Source organism: Schistocerca gregaria, chromosome 8, assembly GCF_023897955.1.
Source record: "Schistocerca gregaria isolate iqSchGreg1 chromosome 8, iqSchGreg1.2, whole genome shotgun sequence".
Classification (NCBI taxonomy): domain Eukaryota; kingdom Metazoa; phylum Arthropoda; class Insecta; order Orthoptera; family Acrididae; genus Schistocerca; species Schistocerca gregaria.
The window spans coordinates 261,491,427-261,514,398 of NC_064927.1; the positions used below are offsets into that span (position 1 = coordinate 261,491,427).

General features: G+C 42.9%; 1 protein-coding gene across 1 annotated transcript in view; it reads right to left on the minus strand.

The window, feature by feature from the left end:
* Window positions 1-1,190: 1,190 nt before the first annotated feature.
* Window positions 1,191-22,972, minus strand: part of LOC126284299 (retinol-binding protein pinta-like) — a 136,543-nt gene continuing 114,761 nt past the window's right edge. The window contains exons 4-7 of the mRNA XM_049983130.1: window positions 15,711-15,969; window positions 8,554-8,664; window positions 4,341-4,443; window positions 1,191-1,469 (exon numbers count right to left, since the gene is read on the minus strand). Coding sequence (XP_049839087.1) covers window positions 1,318-1,469; window positions 4,341-4,443; window positions 8,554-8,664; window positions 15,711-15,969 — 625 coding nt within the window. The 3' untranslated portion in view covers window positions 1,191-1,317. The remainder of the gene's footprint in view (window positions 1,470-4,340; window positions 4,444-8,553; window positions 8,665-15,710; window positions 15,970-22,972) is intronic.

A 22,972-nucleotide genomic window follows, 5' to 3' on the forward strand; every position in this document is an offset into this window, starting at 1 on the left:
GACACGGTAACAAAAGTATGTAAGCGTAGCACACACGGATGAGGGATCGCCCTAGCGAAGATGTGGATTGCTAATGGGGGTGTCCAATGAGATAAGCGACTGTGAAAAAGGGCAGATTATCATTATGCAGAGTAAACGAGTGCCTCGAAAACGGCGAAGCTGTTCGAATGTCCTCGTGCTACTGTCGTATCTACGGAAAGAGAACAGGAAAACTACCTACAGGTGCCAAATGGTTGGACGTCGGCTACCCTTCACAGAACGTGGATATCAGAGGATTGTCTGCTCCGAAAAGAAGGATACATGTAGATCTGTGGCACCTCTGTCGAAAGAGCACAATGCTGGTGCACGCACAAGTGTTTCTGTGCACACTATTCATGGTACATTGTTGAATATGGCGCTCCGCAGCAGGCCACTCCGTGTTCACATTTTGACCCAACGTCGTGGTTAATTAGGATTGCAGTGTGGACGAGACCAACGGGATTCGACCTTGGATCAAGGAAAACATGTCGACTCTTCGAGTGAATCATATTTTTGCTACAGTGGGTCAACGGTCGTCTCCACGAACACCGTCATTGAGGTAAACGGTGGTTCGAAACGTTCTACACGCCATTGACGCAGGCCTGTGGGAACAGTACTAGGCCATGGAAAAATTCTCCTGCTCTTGCATGAGACCTGTGATAGTAATGGAAGCTACGAACCACATGCATTCCTTCATGTCTGCCCAGACGGTGATGTGATAGTTTAGCAGTACAGTTGTCCGTCTCTCGCAGCCAGAACCACGCCACACTGGTTTGAAGAGTGTTATAGGGAATTGACGTTGGTGTCTCGGCAACCAAATTCACCTGATGTAAATCCTATGGGACCCATCTGCGTCGCTATCGGGCGCCATCAATGGCCCGTTAATTGCGCGAAGTACTTGACTTGTGCGCAGGCATCTAATGCCACATACCTCCTCAAACTTATCAACAAACTGTCAGATCCCTAATACGCAGAAGGCGGACAGACAAACTATTAAGCAATTGGTCATAATATTATGGCTCATCAGCGTAAATCGGTCCCGACTTGCAGCTACTGTCGTTAATTGCTTTGTGTGTTATTTTGTTTTAATTACACATCATGTATTACGTGTTGTGTTTTTTGTGCCCTAAGTGACATGTTAAGGCGATATGGTGAGAGATGTATTGCCAGAATTTGAAAGCAAAGTAATTTTATTCTCATATTCATAGGTAGTATTTTACAGTAGTGGCATATAATGGTAGTACCACTAAGAATGGCCTCTGATAAGAGTAAAGACAATAGGTCGGCAGAGAATCCTGCTCAGTCCACGGACAGCTGTCGGAAGGAGCCCTCCACGCCGAACAGGTCGGTGTGTGTCTTGGGTTTGCCGGGCCTCTTCGACTCGTCCACCCCGTACTTTTCGTCCTCCTTGAAGAACGCCGCATTCCTCTCGATGCGCTCTTTCCACACATCTGCAAACAGAGTGACATCGTAAAACACATCCCACGTGGACAACTAAGTTTAAGGGAATTAGGAATGTCTGATGTTACGAAATTCCAGTCATTTGGTAACTCATTGTACAATGATTCCTACACCAATGTTATAAAGTACACGTCGGGACACCTAAATTGTCTTCCTTTCTTCTTAGTCGTTCCCATATCTTAATAGACAGGGATAGGGGTACGTCTATACATAATCTAAAATTACTTAATTATGAAACTTCCTGACAGATTAAAACTGTGTGCCGGACCGAGACTCGAAATAAGGTCGCGAGTTCGAGTCTCGGTCCGGCACACAGTTTAATATGTCAGGAAGTTTCATATCAGCACACACTTCGCTGCAGAGAGAAAATCTCATTGTGGAAATGTCCCCCAGGCTGTGGCTAAGCCAAGTGTCCGCAATTGGTGCCGGCATGGTAGCTCAGCGTGTTCGGTCAGAGAGCCGGTTGCCTCTCTAATAAAAAAACTGAGTGGAAGGATCAATAAAACAAACTTGAACGGATGTCATGTGACGTCTGCAACGACCAAACACAACGATCAACAAAACAAAAAAAAGGTTGGTACAACACTTGCCCACGAAAGGCAAAGGTCCCGAATTCGAGTCTCGGTCCGGCACACAGTTTTAATCTGCCGGGAAATTTCATATCAGCGTACACTCCACTACAGAGTGAAAATGTCATTCTGGGTACTTTATTATGATTCTGTATTTGTGCTATTCCTCCCCCTTAGTAATATAGGACGAGCCGAAATGTCACCCACGTCATATGTTTTTGAAATGCATAAGTCGCATTATCCATATGAGATTGAGACACGGGTACTAAGCCATTCATATTTTCTTTTTTTTTCTTTTTTCTAGTTCCACCATTCCTGGCCTCATACGGGCCACTCGGTACCGATCAACCGTCATGGCGTCCTCTGCCAATTGCTTCTTTGGACGTGATATGGAGGAGCGTGGGATGAGCCCTCCAGGCTGTTGTCTGTTACACATCATATAAAAATTATACGCTCTTGAATGTCTGCCGGAGGCCTATCTATTGAGGCCAAACTGAGCCACACTGCACTGCCATAACGAAAGGAGATGTCATTTCAAGAGATTCTGAACGGGATTCAAATTACAAGCGGAATTCGTCTTTCTGCAAGTGTTACTTGTACATTGCTTAGGTATGATGTAACCAAGCGTATGATTGCTGTATTTGACAAAGGCTCATACACATGTTTACAATTTCAAGTTCAATACATTTGAGAAATATGGAACTTTATAGAATGGGCAACCATAGCTGTTGAAATTCATGGTAAACAGAGCTTGAATAGACCGCAGAGAGCTATTATGGCATGATTTATTAACGATCGGTTTCGTTACTTTAAGGCAGTACCTTCAGCTTGTTAATAGTGTCAGTACTTTATTCTTGTGATAACCAGCCTTAGTTTCCTCATCCCCTGCACTGTTCGTCTCAATGCTCTGCCGCTGACTGTTTGTTGACAACTTCACCTCTTCATGCGTTTGGATTACGTGACACCGACGTTGGGAGCGTCTCTGTGTTCTTATCTATGTGACACTACTAACAACCTCAAGATGTTGCTTTAACGCAGCGAAACTGGTCCTTAATAAATCATTACATAATAGCTGCTTGCGATTTATTTTTGTACAACTTAAAACGATTTGAAAAATGTTGAGGTGATGGTCTGGAAGCCGTTTTTTCTCTATGTTAATACAGGGTGATTCAACTTCCCCTCCCTATGGGTTTTATGTAAGCCGTAATGCCTTCAAAACCCCCGCAGGAAATTATCATACTCTCTCAGTCTCTACACACAAAGTATTTTCCTAGAGAAAAAAATGTAGAGGATCTTTTTGTAAGATTTTAAATGTGGTTAAATTTTGTACTGGGATACGTTGTCGCTAGAGGCTCTAGTTTCCGAATTAGTCAAGAGAAACCGGAAAAAGTGACGTTCAAACACAAAAACCGTGGCCTCCAGCGAAAACGAATCCGTGTACAAAATTTAACTACATTAACTGCAAAATGGTCTTCATTTTTGTGTTGGACTGATAGTCTGCACATAGCGAGCGAGAAAATATGAAAATCTCCCATTTGGTTTTTGAAGGCATAGCGGGTTGCATAAAACCCAGGGCAGGTTAGTCTTCATGTATGTCAAGATTATTAGCCAATGTAGTGATGCTTTTAAAGTAAACAAATAGTCAGTTATTTATTACCTGAACTTACGTACTGCTGCCCTAATAAATTTTACAGGATATTTCACAATTCCTGTTATCGGACTCATAGGGGTTGTAAAGAGGAGTTAGCAGCTTTGATAAGGAACCCAAGTCCAGAAACGTACCGTTCGGACGTAATATAAGTTTGAAGATCAGATTATTCTCAAATTTCCTGCTTCACGGTACACACACAAACTGAGAATAGGCCGCCGTCGTCAGTTCCTCTTGCAGTTATGACGTCACATACCATTTTCATCCGCTTACAGCAACGGGAAATTGGTACGTTCGCAACGAGAATGGCTGATTGTGCTGTTCCACTGACGAGCCGCTCTCTCGTCTTTAAGAGAGCGTGCTTCCTCACGTAGGAGAGTACCCAAAGGCGAGTACCTGATACATTGCCCATGCCATGGGCTCCAGCAAAGCTTCCGCTGTGTTGTACCACGAAGCGTGAGATTTGAAAGTAAGCTGATTTTCAAACTTTTGTCCGATCAGTACATTTCCGGTCACGGGTTCTCTAGCAGAATTTATCTACCATGTCCCCTCTATAGCTCCTAAGAGCCTGTTTCAGGGCTTATGAGTACACAACGTTGCACATTTGGGTGACGTAGAAATCGCTGACAATGATTTGCACTTACTTTGCAGTTTTTCAATAGGTCCGGCTTCTCCTCCGTACTCTTCTGGCAAAATCTTCTTGGGGACGTACTTATAAAGAGACTCCAGATTGGAATGGATGAACATCTGAAATACATGAAACGTAAACATAACAACGTAATATTTTCTAAGCATTACGAGATGCTCTAAGGCATAACATACTATTGAGACGGGTTCTAATAACAATACCGTTCGCTATACACATTTCCTTCTTTTTACATAACTTTCCGTTGCGTTTCTCAGTCCCAAGACTGATCTGAAGCAGTTCTCCACGCTAGTTTATCCTGCGTAAGCCTCTTCATTTCTACATAATTGCGGCAATCTACACCCTCACTTACTGTACCCAATCTTTAATTACCCTCTATAGCAGTTCCCCAACCTCCTGCAACTGCCTCCATTTCCTTCCATTAGCAAGCTAATTGTTTATTGACGCCTCAGAGTGTTTCCTATCAAACGATTCTTTCTTTTAGTCAGATTGTACCATAATCTCTTTTCTCCCTAATTCGATTCTGAGCATGTTATTAGTTATTCGAACAACCTATTTAATCTTCAACATTTATTGTAATATCACATTTCAAAAGCTACTATTCTCGTCTTGTCTATACTGTTGCTCGCCCAATTTTGGCCTCCAGATAACTCTACATGCGCTGTAACTTCATTTTCACTTCAATACACGTATATTTTTGATATGTGTCTTGTAATTTTGGAAATACCATTTTGACTTTCTGGTTGATTCGAAAACAGGCTAGGCCCCAAGCTAGTCATCAAGTAAATAAAAACATGAAATTTGTTCTTTTGGCTTGTTTTTAGTTGTACTGATTAACAGAATTTGCTGACCTGCAATTATTCGAGTATGCTGGAAGTTCGTAACTAAAATTTGTATTAGATGCTAAAAAAATTTTCTTTTCAAGAAACATTTTTCGTATTGTTTCACTCAACGTTAATATCTTCCGTAGTACTTTGACCGTTCTCATTTATTCTCATCTACTGCTTTAAGTTTCTCATTTTCGAAGAAAAATGAGCAGGTTCTCCTTCTTCTGTTCCTACAACCTTTTTCGGGTACCAACGGGGTCGACGTTGTTATGTATTGGTTTTGGTTGTGTCTTTGGCATTTGCTGGCCGGATGCCCTTTCTGACGCCTCAAATCCCACCGGCCACTGCATTAGGCGTTGTGAGACGTAACGTTTGAAATTTAGTATTTTCGGCACAGTCTTGACACTTATCTCGGAATACTAAATTCCCTAACGAATTCCGAAATGGAATGTCTCATGTGTCTAGTTACAACTACCATTCTGTGTTCAAAGTCTGTTATTTCCCTTCGTGTGGACATAATCGCGTTGATATCTTTTCACATGAATCACGTTAGTACAAATGACAGTTCCGCCAATACACTGCCCATTTATACACTCCTGGAAATGGAAAAAAGAACACATTGACACCGGTGTGTCAGACCCACCATACTTGCTCCGGACACTGCGAGAGGGCTGTACAAGCAATGATCACACGCACGGCACAGCGGACACACCAGGAACCGCGGTTTTGGCCGTCGAATGGCGCCAGCTGCGCAGCATTTGTGCACCGCCGCCGACAGTGTCAGCCAGTTTGCCGTGGCATACGGAGCTCCATCGCAGTCTTTAACACTGGTAGCATGCCGCGACAGCGTGGACGTGAACCGTATGTGCAGTTGACGGACTTTGAGCGAGGGCGTATAGTGGGCATGCGGGAGGCCGGGTGGACGTACCGCCGAATTGCTCAACACGTGGGGCGTGAGGTCTCCACAGTACATCGATGTTGTCGCCAGTGGTCGGCGGAAGGTGCACGTGCCCGTCGACCTGGGACCGGACCGCAGCGACGCACGGATGCACGCCAAGACCGTAGGATCCTACGCAGTGCCGTAGGGGACCGCACCGCCACTTCCCAGCAAATTAGGGACACTGTTGCTCCTGGGGTATCGGCGAGGACCATTCGCAACAGTCTCCATGAAGCTGGGCTACGGTCCCGCACACCGTTAGGCCGTCTTCCGCTCACGCCGCAACATCGTGCAGCCCGCCTCCAGTGGTGTCACGACAGGCGTGAATGGAGGGACGAATGGAGACGTGTCGTCTTCAGCGATGAGAGTCGCTTCTGCCTTGGTGCCAGTGATGGTCGTATGCGTGTTTGGCGCCGTGCAGGTGAGCGCCACAATCAGGACTGCATACGACCGAGGCACACAGGGCCAACACCTAGCATCATGGTGTGGGGAGTGATCTACTACACTGGCCGTACACCTCTGGTGATCGTCGAGGGGACACTGAATAGTGCACGGTACATCCAAACCGTCATCGAACCCATCGCTCTACCATTCCTAGACCGGCAAGGGAACTTGCTGCTCCAACAGGACAATGCACGTCCGCATGTATCCCGTGCCACCCAACGTGCTCTAGAAGGTGTAAGTCAACTACCCAGGCCAGCAAGATCTCCGGATCTGTCCCCCATTGAGCATGTTTGGGACTGGATTAAGCGTCGTCTCACGCGGTCTGCACGTCCAGCACGAACGCTGGTCCAACTGAGGCGCCAGGTGGAAATGGCACGGCAAGCCGTTCCACAGGACTACATCCAGCATCTCTACGATCGTCTCCATGGGAGAATAGCAGCCTGCATTGCTGCGAAAGGTGGATATACACTGTACTAGTGCCGACATTGTGCATGCTCTGTTGCCTGTGTGTATGTGCCTGTGGTTCTGTCAGTGTGATCATGTGATGTATCTGACCCCAGGAATGTGTTAATAAAGTTTCCCCTTCCTGGGACAATGAATTCACGGTGTTCTTATTTCAATTTCCAGGAGTGTAGCTTGTATACGCTGTACTGTCGCCATCCGTATATGTGCATATCGGTATCCCACGTTTTGTGTTATCTCAGTGTATGTACCGGAAGTGTTGTCACTACTATTGTCTTGTAGGCAGCTTACAGAGGTGGTCAAACGGAACAAAAAAAAAAAAAAATCTGGTAACAATGGGATATGGCGTGAATCCCTTACGAACTGTGGGCACTTGTTCACCTACGATACTGTGAAACAGATCTCTTCTACTGAACATGTCCTTATGGCTCTTCAATTATGCATTTCAGAGGTCACGGTTACTGGATATTATCCGTATTGTGGTTCATACTACCACTTGTGTAAGTTATCTACCCTAAAATCTTAACAAAAATGATACTGATGATGTATTGCACTGTCTGAGATATCAGAACTATTTTCGCTTGCAACATTCGACTCGTTCGTCTCCGGATCATGGTCTCTCACCTGTAAGTGGTACATTTATCAAAAACGTTCAAATGTGTGTAATCTTATGGGACTTAACTGCTAAGGTCACCAGTTGCTATGCTTACACACTACTTAACGTAAATTATCCTAAGAACAGACACACACACCCATGCCCGAGGGAGACTCGAACTCCGCCGGGACCAGCCGCACAGTCCAAGACTGCAGCGCCTGAGATTGCTCGGCTAATCCCGCGCGTCGTACATTTACCCTTCTCTGTAACCCTTGAAACTTTCTAATACTCTCAAGATATCATTCTGTGTCATTTCAAAGCATTATCAATTCCGTGCAATTGCTCTTCCAAGTCCTCTGCCGTCTGTGACAGAATTACAATGCCATCAGCAAACAATACCTTTTTCATTTCTTCTCCTTGAATTTTAATTACAGTTCTAAGTTTCTGTTTGCTTTCCTTTAGTGCTTTTTCAGTGTCGAATAACATGGGAATAGGCTGCATGTCTGTTTCATTCTTTCCTAATCTTCTGCCTCCCTTTCACGTCCTACGACTCTTGTAGCTACACTCCAGTTTTCTATTCTGATAACCTTTCACTTGCTGTATTTTACCGCTGCTGCACTCATAATTTCAAAGAATGTGCTACAGCCAGCATTTTCTTTTAACCTATAAATGTTACAATCGAAAGAAAGTTTCATTATTAATTGTACGTATTTAAAGCTTATGAATTCAGATAACAAAACATACTAGCAACCGTAAGTTATGGTGACACTTTATTTTATGTGCACTTTTTCTAGGATATCCATCAAATCCAGATTGAGGCATCTGTTATTTAAAGAAGTATGTGACCTGATTCTGCTCCAAAAAATGTTTCTAGAGTGCATGTCAATGGTACTGAGCATTCATATTTTAAATTACAAACGACACTTACATATATTTGAGTACATACCCTTTTCTTGAACTTCTCTTTAAGGAAACCCTCGAAAAACGAGAATATTTTCTCTAGGCCAGGATTGCTGTTGATAACGTGGAAGCCTTTAGGCCGCAGCGGATATGCTTCCTGTAAGAAGAGAAAAGAAAGAAATTTCACCACATGGTGACGAAGCGAAACTTAACTCTTGACGAGCTAACCAAGAGTTAAACTTTGCAAACTCATCAACCCGTTTCATTCGCCTTCTTATTTACTGTTTTCCAACACTTCATAAAGGTAGAGCGACAATTTCGGCGGGAAACAACATTTAAACTTTGTGTAGTTTTGAGTCTCATGAACTGTCACTGTCCTTTGATTTCTTATTGCATCGAACAGGAATGAATTACCCACAAAGAGATGAATGTGGCAGTATTGAGAGAAGTAATCGTTCGGGCGTCGTGTAGTGGTTGCCATGGAATGCTCAGCTACCTTGGTGTGACTGTGTTTTCAGTGCGGATGACAAGAAGTAACTGAAGTACAGACCTATATCATGCTACAAACGGAAATAGGCATGGAGTATAGCATCAATTGACATGAGCGCCGATCCTTGAGAGGTGGAATGTTAACCCTGAGTAGACACTCATTTTTCTTGTTGGGCATTTTTATTTTTTGAGATTAAACGAAATGATATTTTGGAGCAAGTTTGTTAGATGACAGCAAGTTGTAAAATGTCAGAGTACTGAGATGAAGAAGAAGGGCGTTGGTTGGAACTGGTGATCAGAAGTAAGGTGTCATTTTAAATACAAAATTAGTGGCTGGGAAAGCAGTGTGCGGAACATTATACTCCATTATCACCGTCCAATAACTCCGTAGTCCAGAGACTGGAGCAACTATCAATTAGTATGAAGCAATCCCCGTTGCTTAGATCGCGAAGTTAATTTTGATGCGAAGACGTCTTCCAAACTTATGCACGATAGGTACGACAAAGGTATTAATGGACAACATAGAGACTTATTCCATAATTTTTCGTTACAATTTACATTTCGAAAACTATATAGCCACGTGTCAAAAATGGCTCTGAGCACTATGCGACTAAACATCTGTGGTCATCAGTCGCCTAGAACTTAGAACTAATTAAACCTAACTAACCTAAGGACATCACACACATCCATGCCCGAGGCAGGATTCGAACCTGCGACCGCAGCAGTCGCGCGATTCCGGACTGAGCGCCTAGAACCGTGAGACCACCGCTAGCCACGTGTCAGTCACATTCCAATGATAGTCGACAAGTCACTTCTCACTTTGGCGCTATTACAGATTTATGAGTTTAAATAACCAACAATACAGCTGGTAAGCTGGGGTCCTTGGGAGTGAGCAAACAATTCGTCACAACACCAATGAAATACTGCTGACTCACGAATAAAATTACATGTGGATCCTGAAAAGAGTGGTAAATAAGAATTTGGAACTGAAAAAAATGTAATGGACAAAAGTAAAATAAAAAAGAAACCACATCGACCAATAAATTCCAGCACTCGAGCAGAGCCAATTAGACACGTGAACGGGGTGGAATGAAGGACGTGGGTGGTATCATAAGGCAGTGTACCACTTGACACAGCACCCAATAGCATCATTCCACTGTGTAAACAGAACATTAAACACTCGCTTTCGTATTGGTGATCGTATGGTGACATGCATAATCTCCAAGAGTGTTTGTTGAGCACTCTAGATGGCATGCATTTGCTTGCCTACTTAGCCCTCGACTGTCAAGCCCGCAGTCAATACAAAATACAACAGCCATACTATGTAGCACGTCAAACTATTTCGGTGGCAACAGAGCAGCCTCTCCCTCTAATGCTGTATCTGTCTCTAAGTCTGTTGTCCATTAGTACAGCTGTATTGTGAATCTTCTAACATGTCATTGCTGGTAGCTCCTGGGCTCGTCCTCTGGGGTCCGTTCCCAGTTTCCAGGAAATGGGGACATTGTCTAACCTGGAGACGGTGATCGGACTTCTCTTGTTTAAAAACTAGTGACTTCTCCTTGGCAGCAGGTTAAATTTTATTAAGGATAAAGTGTACTTATAAATGGTGGAAAAATCGAAATTTTTTCATGACTTTATTAAATTCTATAGTCTTTCCTAATTACTTTGATACAAACATTATAGGGCTTAAAATGAAATGTATGCCACCACGCCGCCTTTATTTCTGTTACAGAAACCAATATCATTTCGAAAAGAGCTGACCTTTCTTTTTTCAGCGATTATACGTATGATATATTGCATAAGTTCGTAACAGTGCAGCTTTGTAGTGTCTGTAAATGATTATCTTTGCTAGTATTTACTTTGTTTCGCTGAAATAGTTTGTTCACGTGTTACTGAATGTTTGTTACCGAAGTGCTACATATATTTATGGAATTACATATCCTATAATGTGCAATAAATACGAACTATGCCATGCATCAATAAATTCAATAAAAGGAAATTCCGTGATAACCAGTTCACAGACAAAGCAAACCACACTGTAGATAGTAACCTATGTATCAGTTCTTCAGGGAAGAATCTCCCACATGGCACGCCTCCTGGTGATATACAACTCATCTTCTTTGATAAAAGAAGTGGCGAAATGTACACAATGTGATGGTGTAGGCTGTCTGGAAATAACTGAACAACAAAGTAGCAGGAAGGGTTTAGCGTCAAAATGAGTTGTTCTGTGTAGATCCTGCAATAAATCTACCTCAAAAATGACTTCGAACATTGTACATAATTCATATGAGGTGAATTTGAAGTTAGTGTATGCAATACTCGCAATAGGAAAAGGAAAAAAAGGCTGTTCAAACGTTTTATGGTATGATGGACCTTTCTCCTTTTCCAAGTGGGTCCAGCAAGTACATAAAAATACTTTTGTGTGTCTTGACGGTTGTGTCTAAAGCATCTATAAAACGTGCAGTAGAAGAAACTGTAAATATTGGTGGAACCAGCGACATTGCTGTTGCAGTTGATGGGACATCGTTCCTTGAATTGTGTTGTAAGTCCTACTTCTCTTGAGAATGGAAAAGTTGTTGATGTTGAGTGCTTATCTAAGTACTGTCACACCTGCCATGGTAACACTGAAGGCCATACTGAACATCAGTGTTCTAAGAATTATGATCGTTACAGTGGAGGTACGGAGTGCGATGGAGCTCGAAAATATTTCAGAGGTCGGTGCTCGTTTATAACGTACCTAGGCGATGGGGACTCTAAAGCTTTCAATAAAATTAATGATTTCAATGTTTATGGTGATACCTTGGTAACAAAACTGAAGTGTTGTGGATATGTGCAAAAGACGATGGGTGCTAGATTGAGGAAGGTTCAAAATGGATCTGAGCACTATGGAACTTAACATCTATGGTCATCAGTCTCCTATAACTACTTAAACCTAACTAACCTAAGGACATCACACAACACCCAGTAATCACGAGGCAGAGAAAATCCCTGACCCCGCCGGGAATCGAAACCGGAAACCCGGGCGTCGGAAGCGAGAGCGCTACCGCACGACCACGAGCTGTGGACAGATTGAGGAAAGTACAAAGAGAAATGAAAGGAAAGTTGCTATCTTACAGGAAATCTCTGTCTGGCCGAGGCAGATTGACAGAGACTGAAACAGACCTTCTTCAGAGTTACTGTGGACTGGTCATTAGACGAACTGCACCTCTGAATGATGTTACAGTAATGGGAAAAAGCTGTATGGGTCACCTAGTTTCATAAGTGATTTATAGATGACCACCCTGTTCAAGGACTTTGCCCTAAAGGAGCAAATTCTTCGTGTTGTTACCAAAAAGCAATTGAAAGTGGTCAAATATACCATCATAATCATTCTCTTCCTAAGCCTGTTATGAATGAAATAAAAAAATTTATAGATTTGAGTGGCCCGGTTTTGCTAAGTAAATGTCTTCATGGGGGCACTGAAAATACTAATGAACGTTTCAACCATTGCGTATGGGAAAGATTACCCAAGAATGTTTTTGTAGGACTAAATACATTAAAAGTTGTAGTGCTAGATGCAGTGATATGTTTCACCGTTGGAGTAATGGGAAGGTAGGAAGTCCAGCGAAATTTAGTCATAAAATGTGGCTCTGATATGGAAGATCAATTGCTTGAGTGTGACAGACAATGGGTGCATGGAGCTGAAAGATTCGCTCATCAAGTTACCAGAGAAGCAAGAAGTACTAAAAGGAATGCGAAGAGCAAGCTTGAAGATGCCCTCAACGCAGTCGCCGACGCCCTTCACGTAACCAACGCGACCAGCAGTGTGTGCGTAGAGTTGTTAGTGTTAACAGGAGGCAATATTGCGTGGCAGCATAAATCCATGCGGAACGTACGGCGAACTTATCCTTTAGGACAGTACTGCGAAACTTGGCGTTAATGGAAGATAGCAGCAGAGGAGTAACGCGAGTGCCTTTGGTAACACGACCACCTGCAGCACGTCTACCTTGCTCGTGATAATACCAGCTGGACCGTAGACGATAAAAAAACAGTGGCCTGGTCAGATGAGACTGAATTCCAATTGTTACGAGCTGGTGGCTGCGTTCGAGAGTGGCACAGGCTGCACGAAGTCATGGTCCCGAGTTGTCAACAAGGCGCTGCAAGGTGGTAGTGGCTCCGTATTGGTGGACGCTGTTTTTCTATGGAATTTGAAACGCCCCCTTAGAAAAATTATTGAATTACTGTGCTGATAAATCTCTTACATTATTTTATTTTCAAGCAGCTGAGCAAAACTGAGCGTACTCAGACATTTCGCTCTTTACCTGTTCTGATCAACACTAAACTGACACACAATATTTTTTTAGCGCAACGCAGTCTGACTTTCAATAATCCCTACAGAAGAATGGCCCTGACTAACATTAACCTACACCTTTCACAAATCACTTACCTCACAAAAATCTTCGTTACTCGAACTACTGCAATACAGCGAGCGCCACTACTGCCAGCTAAATAAAAGATTCTAACTACTGCAGGCACTAACTACTAATAGGCATAGTTAGCAAATGAAAGATTTTGATAGAGAACAAACAATGTATTTACCTTAAAAGTGTTCAAAAGTCATAATATATATAGCAGTTCAGGACATCCATTCTTACAAATGTACTGTTTCTGATGGACACACGTCGAGATCATCCGCTCTCAAAAACCCATCATCTCACTTCCCCACACCCACCACTGCTGGCGGCTCACCTCCAACTGCGCCATGCAACGGGATGTCAACAGCGAACTGCCCAACACTACAATAGCATATACTGCAACAATGCAAACCAACCACAGCCTTCACACAGCACAGTCAGTGATTTTCATATAGAGCGCTACATGGCGTTACCAACATAAAACCTAAACAGACTACTTACAAATGGACTGGGTCCTCTCGTCCAACTGACCGGACCATTGACGGAAAATAATTACGTTCGATTAGGTGGAGATCATTTGTAGGCATTCATGGGCCTGATGTTCCCTAACAGCAATGGATTTCTTATGGGTGTTAGTGCACCAAGTCGCTGGGCCACAGTTTTTCATCATTGGTTCGAAGAACACTGTGAACAACTCGAGCGAACGATTTGTCCACCCAAATCGCGTGGCATGAATCACATCGAGCATTTTTTATAGGATATAATCGGGCGGTTTCTTCGTGCAAAAAATCCAGCACCGGCAACACTATCGCAATTGTGGACGGCTATAGAGACAGTACGGCTCAGTAATTCTATACGGGACTTCCAACGACTTCTTGAGTCCATGCCACATCGAGTTGCAGTATTGCGCCGGGAAAAAGGAGGTCCGACTCGGTTTTAGGAGGTATCCTATGACCTAGTGTATAGGTATCCCTATATTCTGATGCAATAAGTTCGGTTTGTTTCGAACGTCGTGGTTTTTCCACGCAATAAGCTTGCAGCAAGCTTAAAGATGCCCTCATCGCAGTCGCTGACGCCCTTCACTTACCCACCGAGACCAGCAGCGTGTGAGTAGAGTTGTTAGTGTTAACAGAGACCCTACGACTTATCTTAGAAAATAGATTAAGTAAAGGCAAATCTACATTTCTAGCATTTGTAGACTTAGAGAAAGCTTTTGACAGTGTTGACTGGAATACTCTCTTTCAAATTCTAAAGGTGGCAGGGATAAAATACAGGGAGCGAAAAGCTATTTACAATTTGTACAGAAACCAGATGGCAGTTATAAGAGTCGAGGGGCATGAAAGGGAATCAGCGGTTGGGAAGGGAGTGAGAAAGGTTTGTGGCCTGTCCCCGATGTTCTTCAGTTTGTATATTGAGCAAGCACTAAAGGAAACAAAAGAAAAGTACGGAGTAGGTATTAAAGTCCATGGAGAAGAAATAAAAACGTTGATGTTCGCCGATGACATTGTAATTCTGTCAGAGACAGCAAAGGACTTGGAAGAGCAGTTGAACGGAATGGACAGTGTCTTGAAAGGAGGATATAAGATGAACATCAACAAAAGCGAAACGATAATAATGGAATGTAGTCTAATTAAATCCGATGATGCTGGGGGAATTACATTAGGAAATGCGACGCTTAAAGTAGTAAAAGGCTTTTGCTATTTGGGCAGCAAAGTAACTGATGATGGTCGAAGAAGAGAGGATAGAAAACATAGACTGGCAATGGCAAGGAAAGTGTTTCTGAAGAAGAGAAATTTGTTAGCATCGAGTATAGATTTAAGTGTCGTTTCTGAAAGTATTTGTATGGAGTGTAGCCATGTATGGAAGTGAAACATGGACGATAAATAGTTTAGAGAAGTAGAGAATAGAAGCTTTCGAAATGTGGTGCTACAGAAGAATGCTGAAGATTAGATGGGTAGATCACATAACTAATGAGGAGGTATTGAATAGAATTGGGGAGAAGAGGAGTTTGTGTCACAACTTGACAAGGAGGGACCGGTTGATAGGACATGTTCTGAGGCATCAAGACATCACAAATGTAGCATTGGAGGGCAGCGTGGAGGTTAAAAATCGTAGAGAGAGACCAAGAGATGAATACACTAAGCAGATTCAGAAGGATGTAGGTTGCAGTAGGTACTGGGAGATGAAGAAGCTTGTACAGGATAGAGTAGCATGGAGAGCTGCATCAAACCAGTCTCAGGACTGAAGATCACAACAACAACAACAAGCTTGGACCGTAGCTCTACGTAGTAGCAGCTGCCGTTGGTTTTTCTTTGTTTACCTGGTAGCAGGTCATGATGCGCCGCATCAGCCAGGGCGACATGGCGGTGAAGTGCGCCATGGTGGCACCCTGCATGTCCTGGACGAGCACCTCGCCACAGATGACGGTGGCGTCGTCCTCCCACAGCGTTGCGTCGCCACTCATAAAGTCGACTTTGGCCTGCTCCTCTGGTGGAAAGGCGCCCGGTGCCAGCTTGCCTACGCGCATCAGGGTCACACGTCTGCCCTCTGGATCTCGTTCCGGCAGCTGCACTACGGCCCTGAAAAGACTTATTGTTATTTGATAAAGTGGGTGAAAATTACTGTATCTCCGCCAAGTAGCGGATATTTCACAACCGTGCTGTAGAATGGAGGTTGAATCGATTAAAGTAGCCGTCAAGAAATTAGGCACCTCAAGACACACCCGCTACCGGCAGTCCAGAAGCTGTAACCGCTGTGTTTTGGCCGCCTTAGAGCTATATTGCCACATATAGACTGTTACACGTGCAATTGGTCACCTCTCGCTGAATGATTAGTATGTCTGTGCTACACTACTGGCCATTAAAATTGCTACACCACGAATATGACGTGCTACAGACGTGAAATTTAACCGACAGGAAGAAGGTGCTATGATATGCAAATGGTTAGCTTTTCAGAGCATTCACACAAGGTTGGCGCCAGTGGCAACAACTACAACGTGCTGACATGAGGAAAGTTTCCAACCGATTTCTTATACACAGACAGCAGTTCACCGGCGTTGCCTGGTGAAACGTTGTTGTGATGCCTCGGCTAAGGAGGAGAAATGCGTACAATCACGTTTCCAACTTTGTTAAAGATCGGATTGTAACCTATCGCGACTGCGGTTTATCGTATCGCGACATTGCTGCTCGCGCTGGTCGAGATACAATGACTGTTAGCAGAATATGGAATCGCTGGGTTCAGGAGGGTAATACGGAACGCCGTGCTGGATGCCAACGGTCTCGTATCACTAGCAGTCGAGATAACAGGCCTATCATCCGCATGGCTGTAACAGATCGTGCACCCAGATCTCGATCCCTGAGTCAACAGATGGGGACGTTTGCAAGACGACAACCATCTGCACGAACAGTTCGACGTCGTTTGCAGCAGCATGTACATCAGCTCTGAGACCATGGCTGCGCTTACCCTTGACGCTGCATCACAGACAGGAGCGCCTGTGATGGTGTCCTCAACGACGAACCTGGGTGCATGAATGGCAAAACGTCATTTTTTCAGATGAATCCAGGTTCTGTTTACAGCATCATGCTAGTCGCATCCGTGTTTGGTGACATCGCGGTGAACACACATTGGAAGCGTGTATTCGTCATCGCCATACTGGCGTATCACCCGGCGTGATGGTATGGGGTGCCATTGGTTACACGTCTCGGTCACCTCTTGTTCAAACTGAGGGCACTTTGAACAGTGGACGTTACATTTCAGATGTGTTACGACCCGTGGCTCTACCCTTCTTTCGATCCCTGCGAAACCCTACATTTCAGCAGGATAATGCAAGACCGCATGTTGCAGGTCCTGTACGAGCCTTTCTGGATACAGAAAATGTTCGACTACTGCCCTGGCCAGCACATTCTACCGATCTCTCACCAACTGAAAACGTCTGGTCTATCGTGGGCGAGCAACTGACTCGTCACAATACGCCAGTCACTACTCTTGATGAACTGTGGTATCGTGTTTACGCTGCATGGGCAGCTGTACCTGTACAGGCCATCCAAGCTCTGTTTGACACAATGCCCAGGCGTATCAAGGCCGTTATTACGGCCAGAGGTGGTTTTTCTGGGTACTGATTTCTCAGGATCTATGCACCCAAATTGCGTGAAAATGTAATCACATGTCAGTTCGAGTATAATATATTTGTCCAATGAATACCCGTTTTTCATCTGCATTTCTTTTTGGTGTAGCAATTTTGATGGTCAGTAGTCTATATCGTCTCTTCACTTGTGTTTGGTGGAGACGTGTGTTTGGTGGTGACGTGTGTTTGGTGGTTGGCAAGACGCAGGCGCAAGGGCATACTTGTCATCCCACTCTGGTAGGTGTGCGTAAAGGACGAAAAGACATTTGTAAACAATCTAAAATTGTCGTATCGAGTATAAGCCGTGGCGGGACCGGCGCCAGTAGTATCTCTGACATGACTACTATGTACAGAGGTTTGTCTTGCGGCTTGGGCCGGCTCGGATTATAAGCGAGTGCTGACCGCGTGTAAAGGGGAATAACGCTTTGAGAACAGAAGGTGGCGCTGCGCGAGTCGGCGATTGGCTATCGGGCAGGAGCGAAAACGGAGTGTCTGAGGCCGGTTGGTGGTTATCGCGTCGTTTTGCTGGAGGCGGTGCTAGTTGGCCAGCGCTGTGCATTCTCTGGCAACCTCGCGAGCTGTGGATGTGCATTCTTGCTTGGAGGGACACCCTGTTAAAGTCTTGCGATGTGATGCTCTGACGTCTTCGCAAAATCGCCCTAGCATCAAGACATCCAGTTAAGTACTCTAATTACTAAGAGCGCTTAGTTAACTGTGATTGTGATCACTCTTGGTATAATGAGACATTACCGAACGCGTCATGTTATGTGTGTTCGATTTCATTTGATGCCTCTTACTAAGCGTGTGCCCAGCTTCCGCATAATATTGATGTATTTGCAGAAAATTTATTAGCTATTATTAGCAAGTGTTTGCCTACGATATCGGTTAATCCATGTCAGTATGACCTCTGCGGGCAATCTGAGTTTTTATTTCTAAAGGTTACCGTGTTGAGCTTTCCAGGCCCACTTAAGGTGGCCAATATGAGTGTCATTAAGTTCTAATGCATGTCGGTTCTCGTGAGCCAGTTCATTTCCCACTCTTAGCGTTTGTTTATCAGATACTGTTTCACTTAGCACTAAAGAAAGGACTTCCGAGTGAAATTAGTTGTTGTTTAGCTTTGATTTTGTAGTGATAATTTACTTATCAATCATGAATGTTAAAGTTGTCGAGTGTGATATGTGTTTCAGTGAGCTGAGGCAGTGAGCAACCGAAGCGCAGAGCTTGCCATTGGATTACAGGTTTGGCCTACGGGCGGAGGACTTCGCCTGATCTCGTGTGTCCCTCTTCGGTAGCGTTTGCTGGGTTCACATTTCGGTGGCCTACTCGATGTGGGGTTTCAAACGGAACCATGTACTGGTTCGTAGTAAAGTACAGGGAGATTCAAAAAGAATACCACAACTTTAGGAATTTAAAACTCTACAACCACAAAAGGCAGAGCTAAGCACTATCTGTCGGCGAATTAAGGGAGCTATAACGTTTCATTTAGTTGTACATTTGTTCGCTTGAGGCGCTGTGCCATTTCAGCCAATAAAGTTTTTGGTCCCTTTTTCTTCGAAGGTGCTACTGTAACTGGACTACAGTATCTGGAGATGTTAGAGAATTGGCTGTTCCCTCAGCTCGAACAAGAAGCACAACAATTCGTATTTCAGCAGGATGGAGCGCCACCACATTGGCACTTATCTGTCCGTAACTACCTGAACGTCAACTACCCGAGGCGATGGATCGGCCGCCAGGCAGCCCGTGACAGAGCACTTCATCACTGGCCTCCAAGAAGCCCTGATCTTACCCCCTGCGATTTTTTCTTATGGGGTTATGTTAAGGATATGGTGTTTCGGCCACCTCTCCCAGCCGCCATTGATGGTTTGAAACGAGAAATAACAGCAACTATCCAAACTGTTACGCCTGATATGCTACAGAGAGTGTGGAACGAGTTGGAGTATCGGGTTGATATTGCTCGAGTGTCTGGACGGGGCCATATTGAACATCTCTGAACTTGTTTTTGAGTGAAAAAAAACCTTTTTAAATACTCTTTGTAATGATGTATAACAGAAGGTTATATTATGTTTATGTCATTAAATACACATTTTTAAAGTTGTGGTATTCTTTTTGAATCACCCTGTATTACTTCCCTCAGTCGGCTCCATCGTTCGTGGTTAAACTTAGGCCTTACAAGCTTGGGCCTTACTTCTGTTGTTACACATTTATGATTGTACAAAGATGTAACTTTATATGCCCTTAAAGCCCGTCTTACAAGCCAATGGAGGTTCCCTAGTAATTTGCAAGATTGCCCAAGTTGCGTTTAATAAATATGTTCTAAGTATTCGTGTTAAAATTAAGGCTGTGTGTCCACTGTTACTTTACATATAATCTTAAAATATGGAAATTGAAGAGGTTTTAAGTAATGTGTCTTAACTAGATTTGTTTGATAAAGTTGTGGTCAAATTCAGCCTTACTGGCATTTATCAATGTTTATGCAAGATCGTTGGCTAATGATTTATTAACTTGCTTATGATTTTATGTAAGGAGTGTTTCATAAATAATCTTGCCTGAGTGGCGTCTGTCAATTTTTATGTGAGATTGTTCTTAGTAGCTGATAAACACATTGGAATTGAAATGTTCACTTTACTGAGTCAGCCCTTCCACTCCCTTAAGATTTAACGGTTAAAGAAAGCAGGTGTTCAGTAAAAACCTTCCAGTATGTTTATTTTTTTACTGATCTGACCAACAGTGAAGAAACCACGAGTAATGTAAATTTAGCACAAGTTCATGAAATAACGACAAAACCTTGTGGAATTTCCGAATCGACTGTATTCCATGTTAACAGTGCAGTGACATTAACAGGATTCCTAGAATTGACCATGATCTCCAAGAAATGGATATAAATGAATACAAGACTATACAGAGTTTGACGATTTTGACAAAACGTTATTATTTAAAACTTTGCTTAAATGCTAAGACAGGGGAGAGCATCCGATGACAAGAAAAATACAGAGTGATTGTAATTATGTAATAGGCGTATTTAAACTGTTTTAGCATGTAATTATCTGAACTGTTTCTTATTTAAATTGTTTTGTTAATTAAATTGCATTGTGTATTATTGAGAAAGAGCGGGAAACCGCGCATAGATACATTTTGAGAAAGAGCGGGAAACAGCGCGCAGTAATACATCTGTAATGGTAGCAGGGATTGTCTGCACCAAAAACCATTGTTGGCGGCGAGACCGCACTTTTGTAGCATTGAGCGTTGGAAGCGAGCAGTTGCGAGTAAGATGTGAGACGAGGCAGTCGTAGCTAGCGAGACATGAGAGGAGGTCGCTGTAAGCGAGGTATGAATTAACACTTTGAAAGAAGCGGTGTGCTCGCCAGCCACTCGCTATATGTAGCGCAATGCTAGTTTTTAAGAATTTTTGTAAAGAACTATGCCCCTTGTAATTGTTTGTCAAGATCGTTCTCAGAATATAGTTATGTAATTTTGATGGAAAATTAGGTATGTAGCGCAACGCTACTTTTTAAGAATTTTTGTAAAGAACTATACCCCTTGTAATTGTTTGTCAAGATCGTTTTCAGAATATAGTTAACTTCTACCAGATTAAATGCATTAAGAATTTTCTATCCCAAAATCATTCACGTAAATGCTTTACGGAATTTATTGTTATCTTAAAAGAAAAGTCTAAACTGAGCTTCAGCTTTTATCAAATCTAAATTAACTTCAACTTAAAGAATTCCAGTCACAAAGTATTATGAAACTCCACCAGCAGCTTATAATTATGTTAAAGAGAAGTAAGTATATTCATTCCACAGTTTGCTGTAGCAGTCAGATGGCGATCCAGTATAAATAATTAAAGGTAAGAATCAGTCTTAATAATTTCAGGTAACGACTGAGGGCCACGGCGACAACACATTTTATGTTTCGTCGTAATAATCAGCAGGTAGTCTTGACAGAGCAGCAGTTAAAAGATTTTAAGAGACGCAGCGTTCAGTCAGCAAGCAAACGTTCATCCAATATTAGACGGGAAGGTTTCACTTGGCTGCGGCAACTCAGGCTATTCGACGACGTACTTAGTGTTTGGGTACACTAAAACTATGGAGCAAGGCGATGATGGAACCACATGGCGAAACCTGGTGTTGTGCTATGTGAGGGAAAGGAACAGACTTTTGAGTGCATTCACAGACAGTTGCCAGTGCTTTGACCATGCTATCCAATTCCTTTTGTACCTTCCTTAATTGTGGTACTAAGAGATGCCAATTTGAATTAAATGTTTCATAATGTAAACTTTCAATTGCTTCATATGATCTGTATATTGATTTTCACATTTACTCTTATTCTTGTTGTTAAATTTAAGGGAACCAAATTTTACTTGATGTACAATTCCTACTAAAACCCTTTCTATTTACATATTCTCTTTATTAGAGATAGACAAATCATTTCGTATGACAGCATTTGTGTATACACTTTGTTCAAACTATTTTCTATAATCAGATTTTATACTTATGTTGAGTCCATATGACTCAACAACGTAGTAAAATTTTAAGAAAGCCGAGTAGCGGCATATGTAATTATGTAATAGGCGTATTTAAACTGTTTTAGCATGTAATTATCTGAACTGTTTCTTATTTAAATTGTTTTGTTAATTAAATTGCATTGTGTATTATTGAGAAAGAGCGGGAAACCGCGCATAGATACATTTTGAGAAAGAGCGGGAAACAGCGCGCAGTAATACATCTGTAATGGTAGCAGGGATTGTCTGCACCAAAAACCATTGTTGGCGGCGAGACCGCACTTTTGTAGCATTGAGCGTTGGAAGCGAGCAGTTGCGAGTAAGATGTGAGACGAGGCAGTCGTAGCTAGCGAGACATGAGAGGAGGTCGCTGTAAGCGAGGTATGAATTAACACTTTGAAAGAAGCGGTGTGCTCGCCAGCCACTCGCTATATGTAGCGCAATGCTAGTTTTTAAGAATTTTTGTAAAGAACTATGCCCCTTGTAATTGTTTGTCAAGATCGTTCTCAGAATATAGTTATGTAATTTTGATGGAAAATTAGGTATGTAGCGCAACGCTACTTTTTAAGAATTTTTGTAAAGAACTATACCCCTTGTAATTGTTTGTCAAGATCGTTTTCAGAATATAGTTAACTTCTACCAGATTAAATGCATTAAGAATTTTCTATCCCAAAATCATTCACGTAAATGCTTTACGGAATTTATTGTTATCTTAAAAGAAAAGTCTAAACTGAGCTTCAGCTTTTATCAAATCTAAATTAACTTCAACTTAAAGAATTCCAGTCACAAAGTATTATGAAACTCCACCAGCAGCTTATAATTATGTTAAAGAGAAGTAAGTATATTCATTCCACAGTTTGCTGTAGCAGTCAGATGGCGATCCAGTATAAATAATTAAAGGTAAGAATCAGTCTTAATAATTTCAGGTAACGACTGAGGGCCACGGCGACAACACATTTTA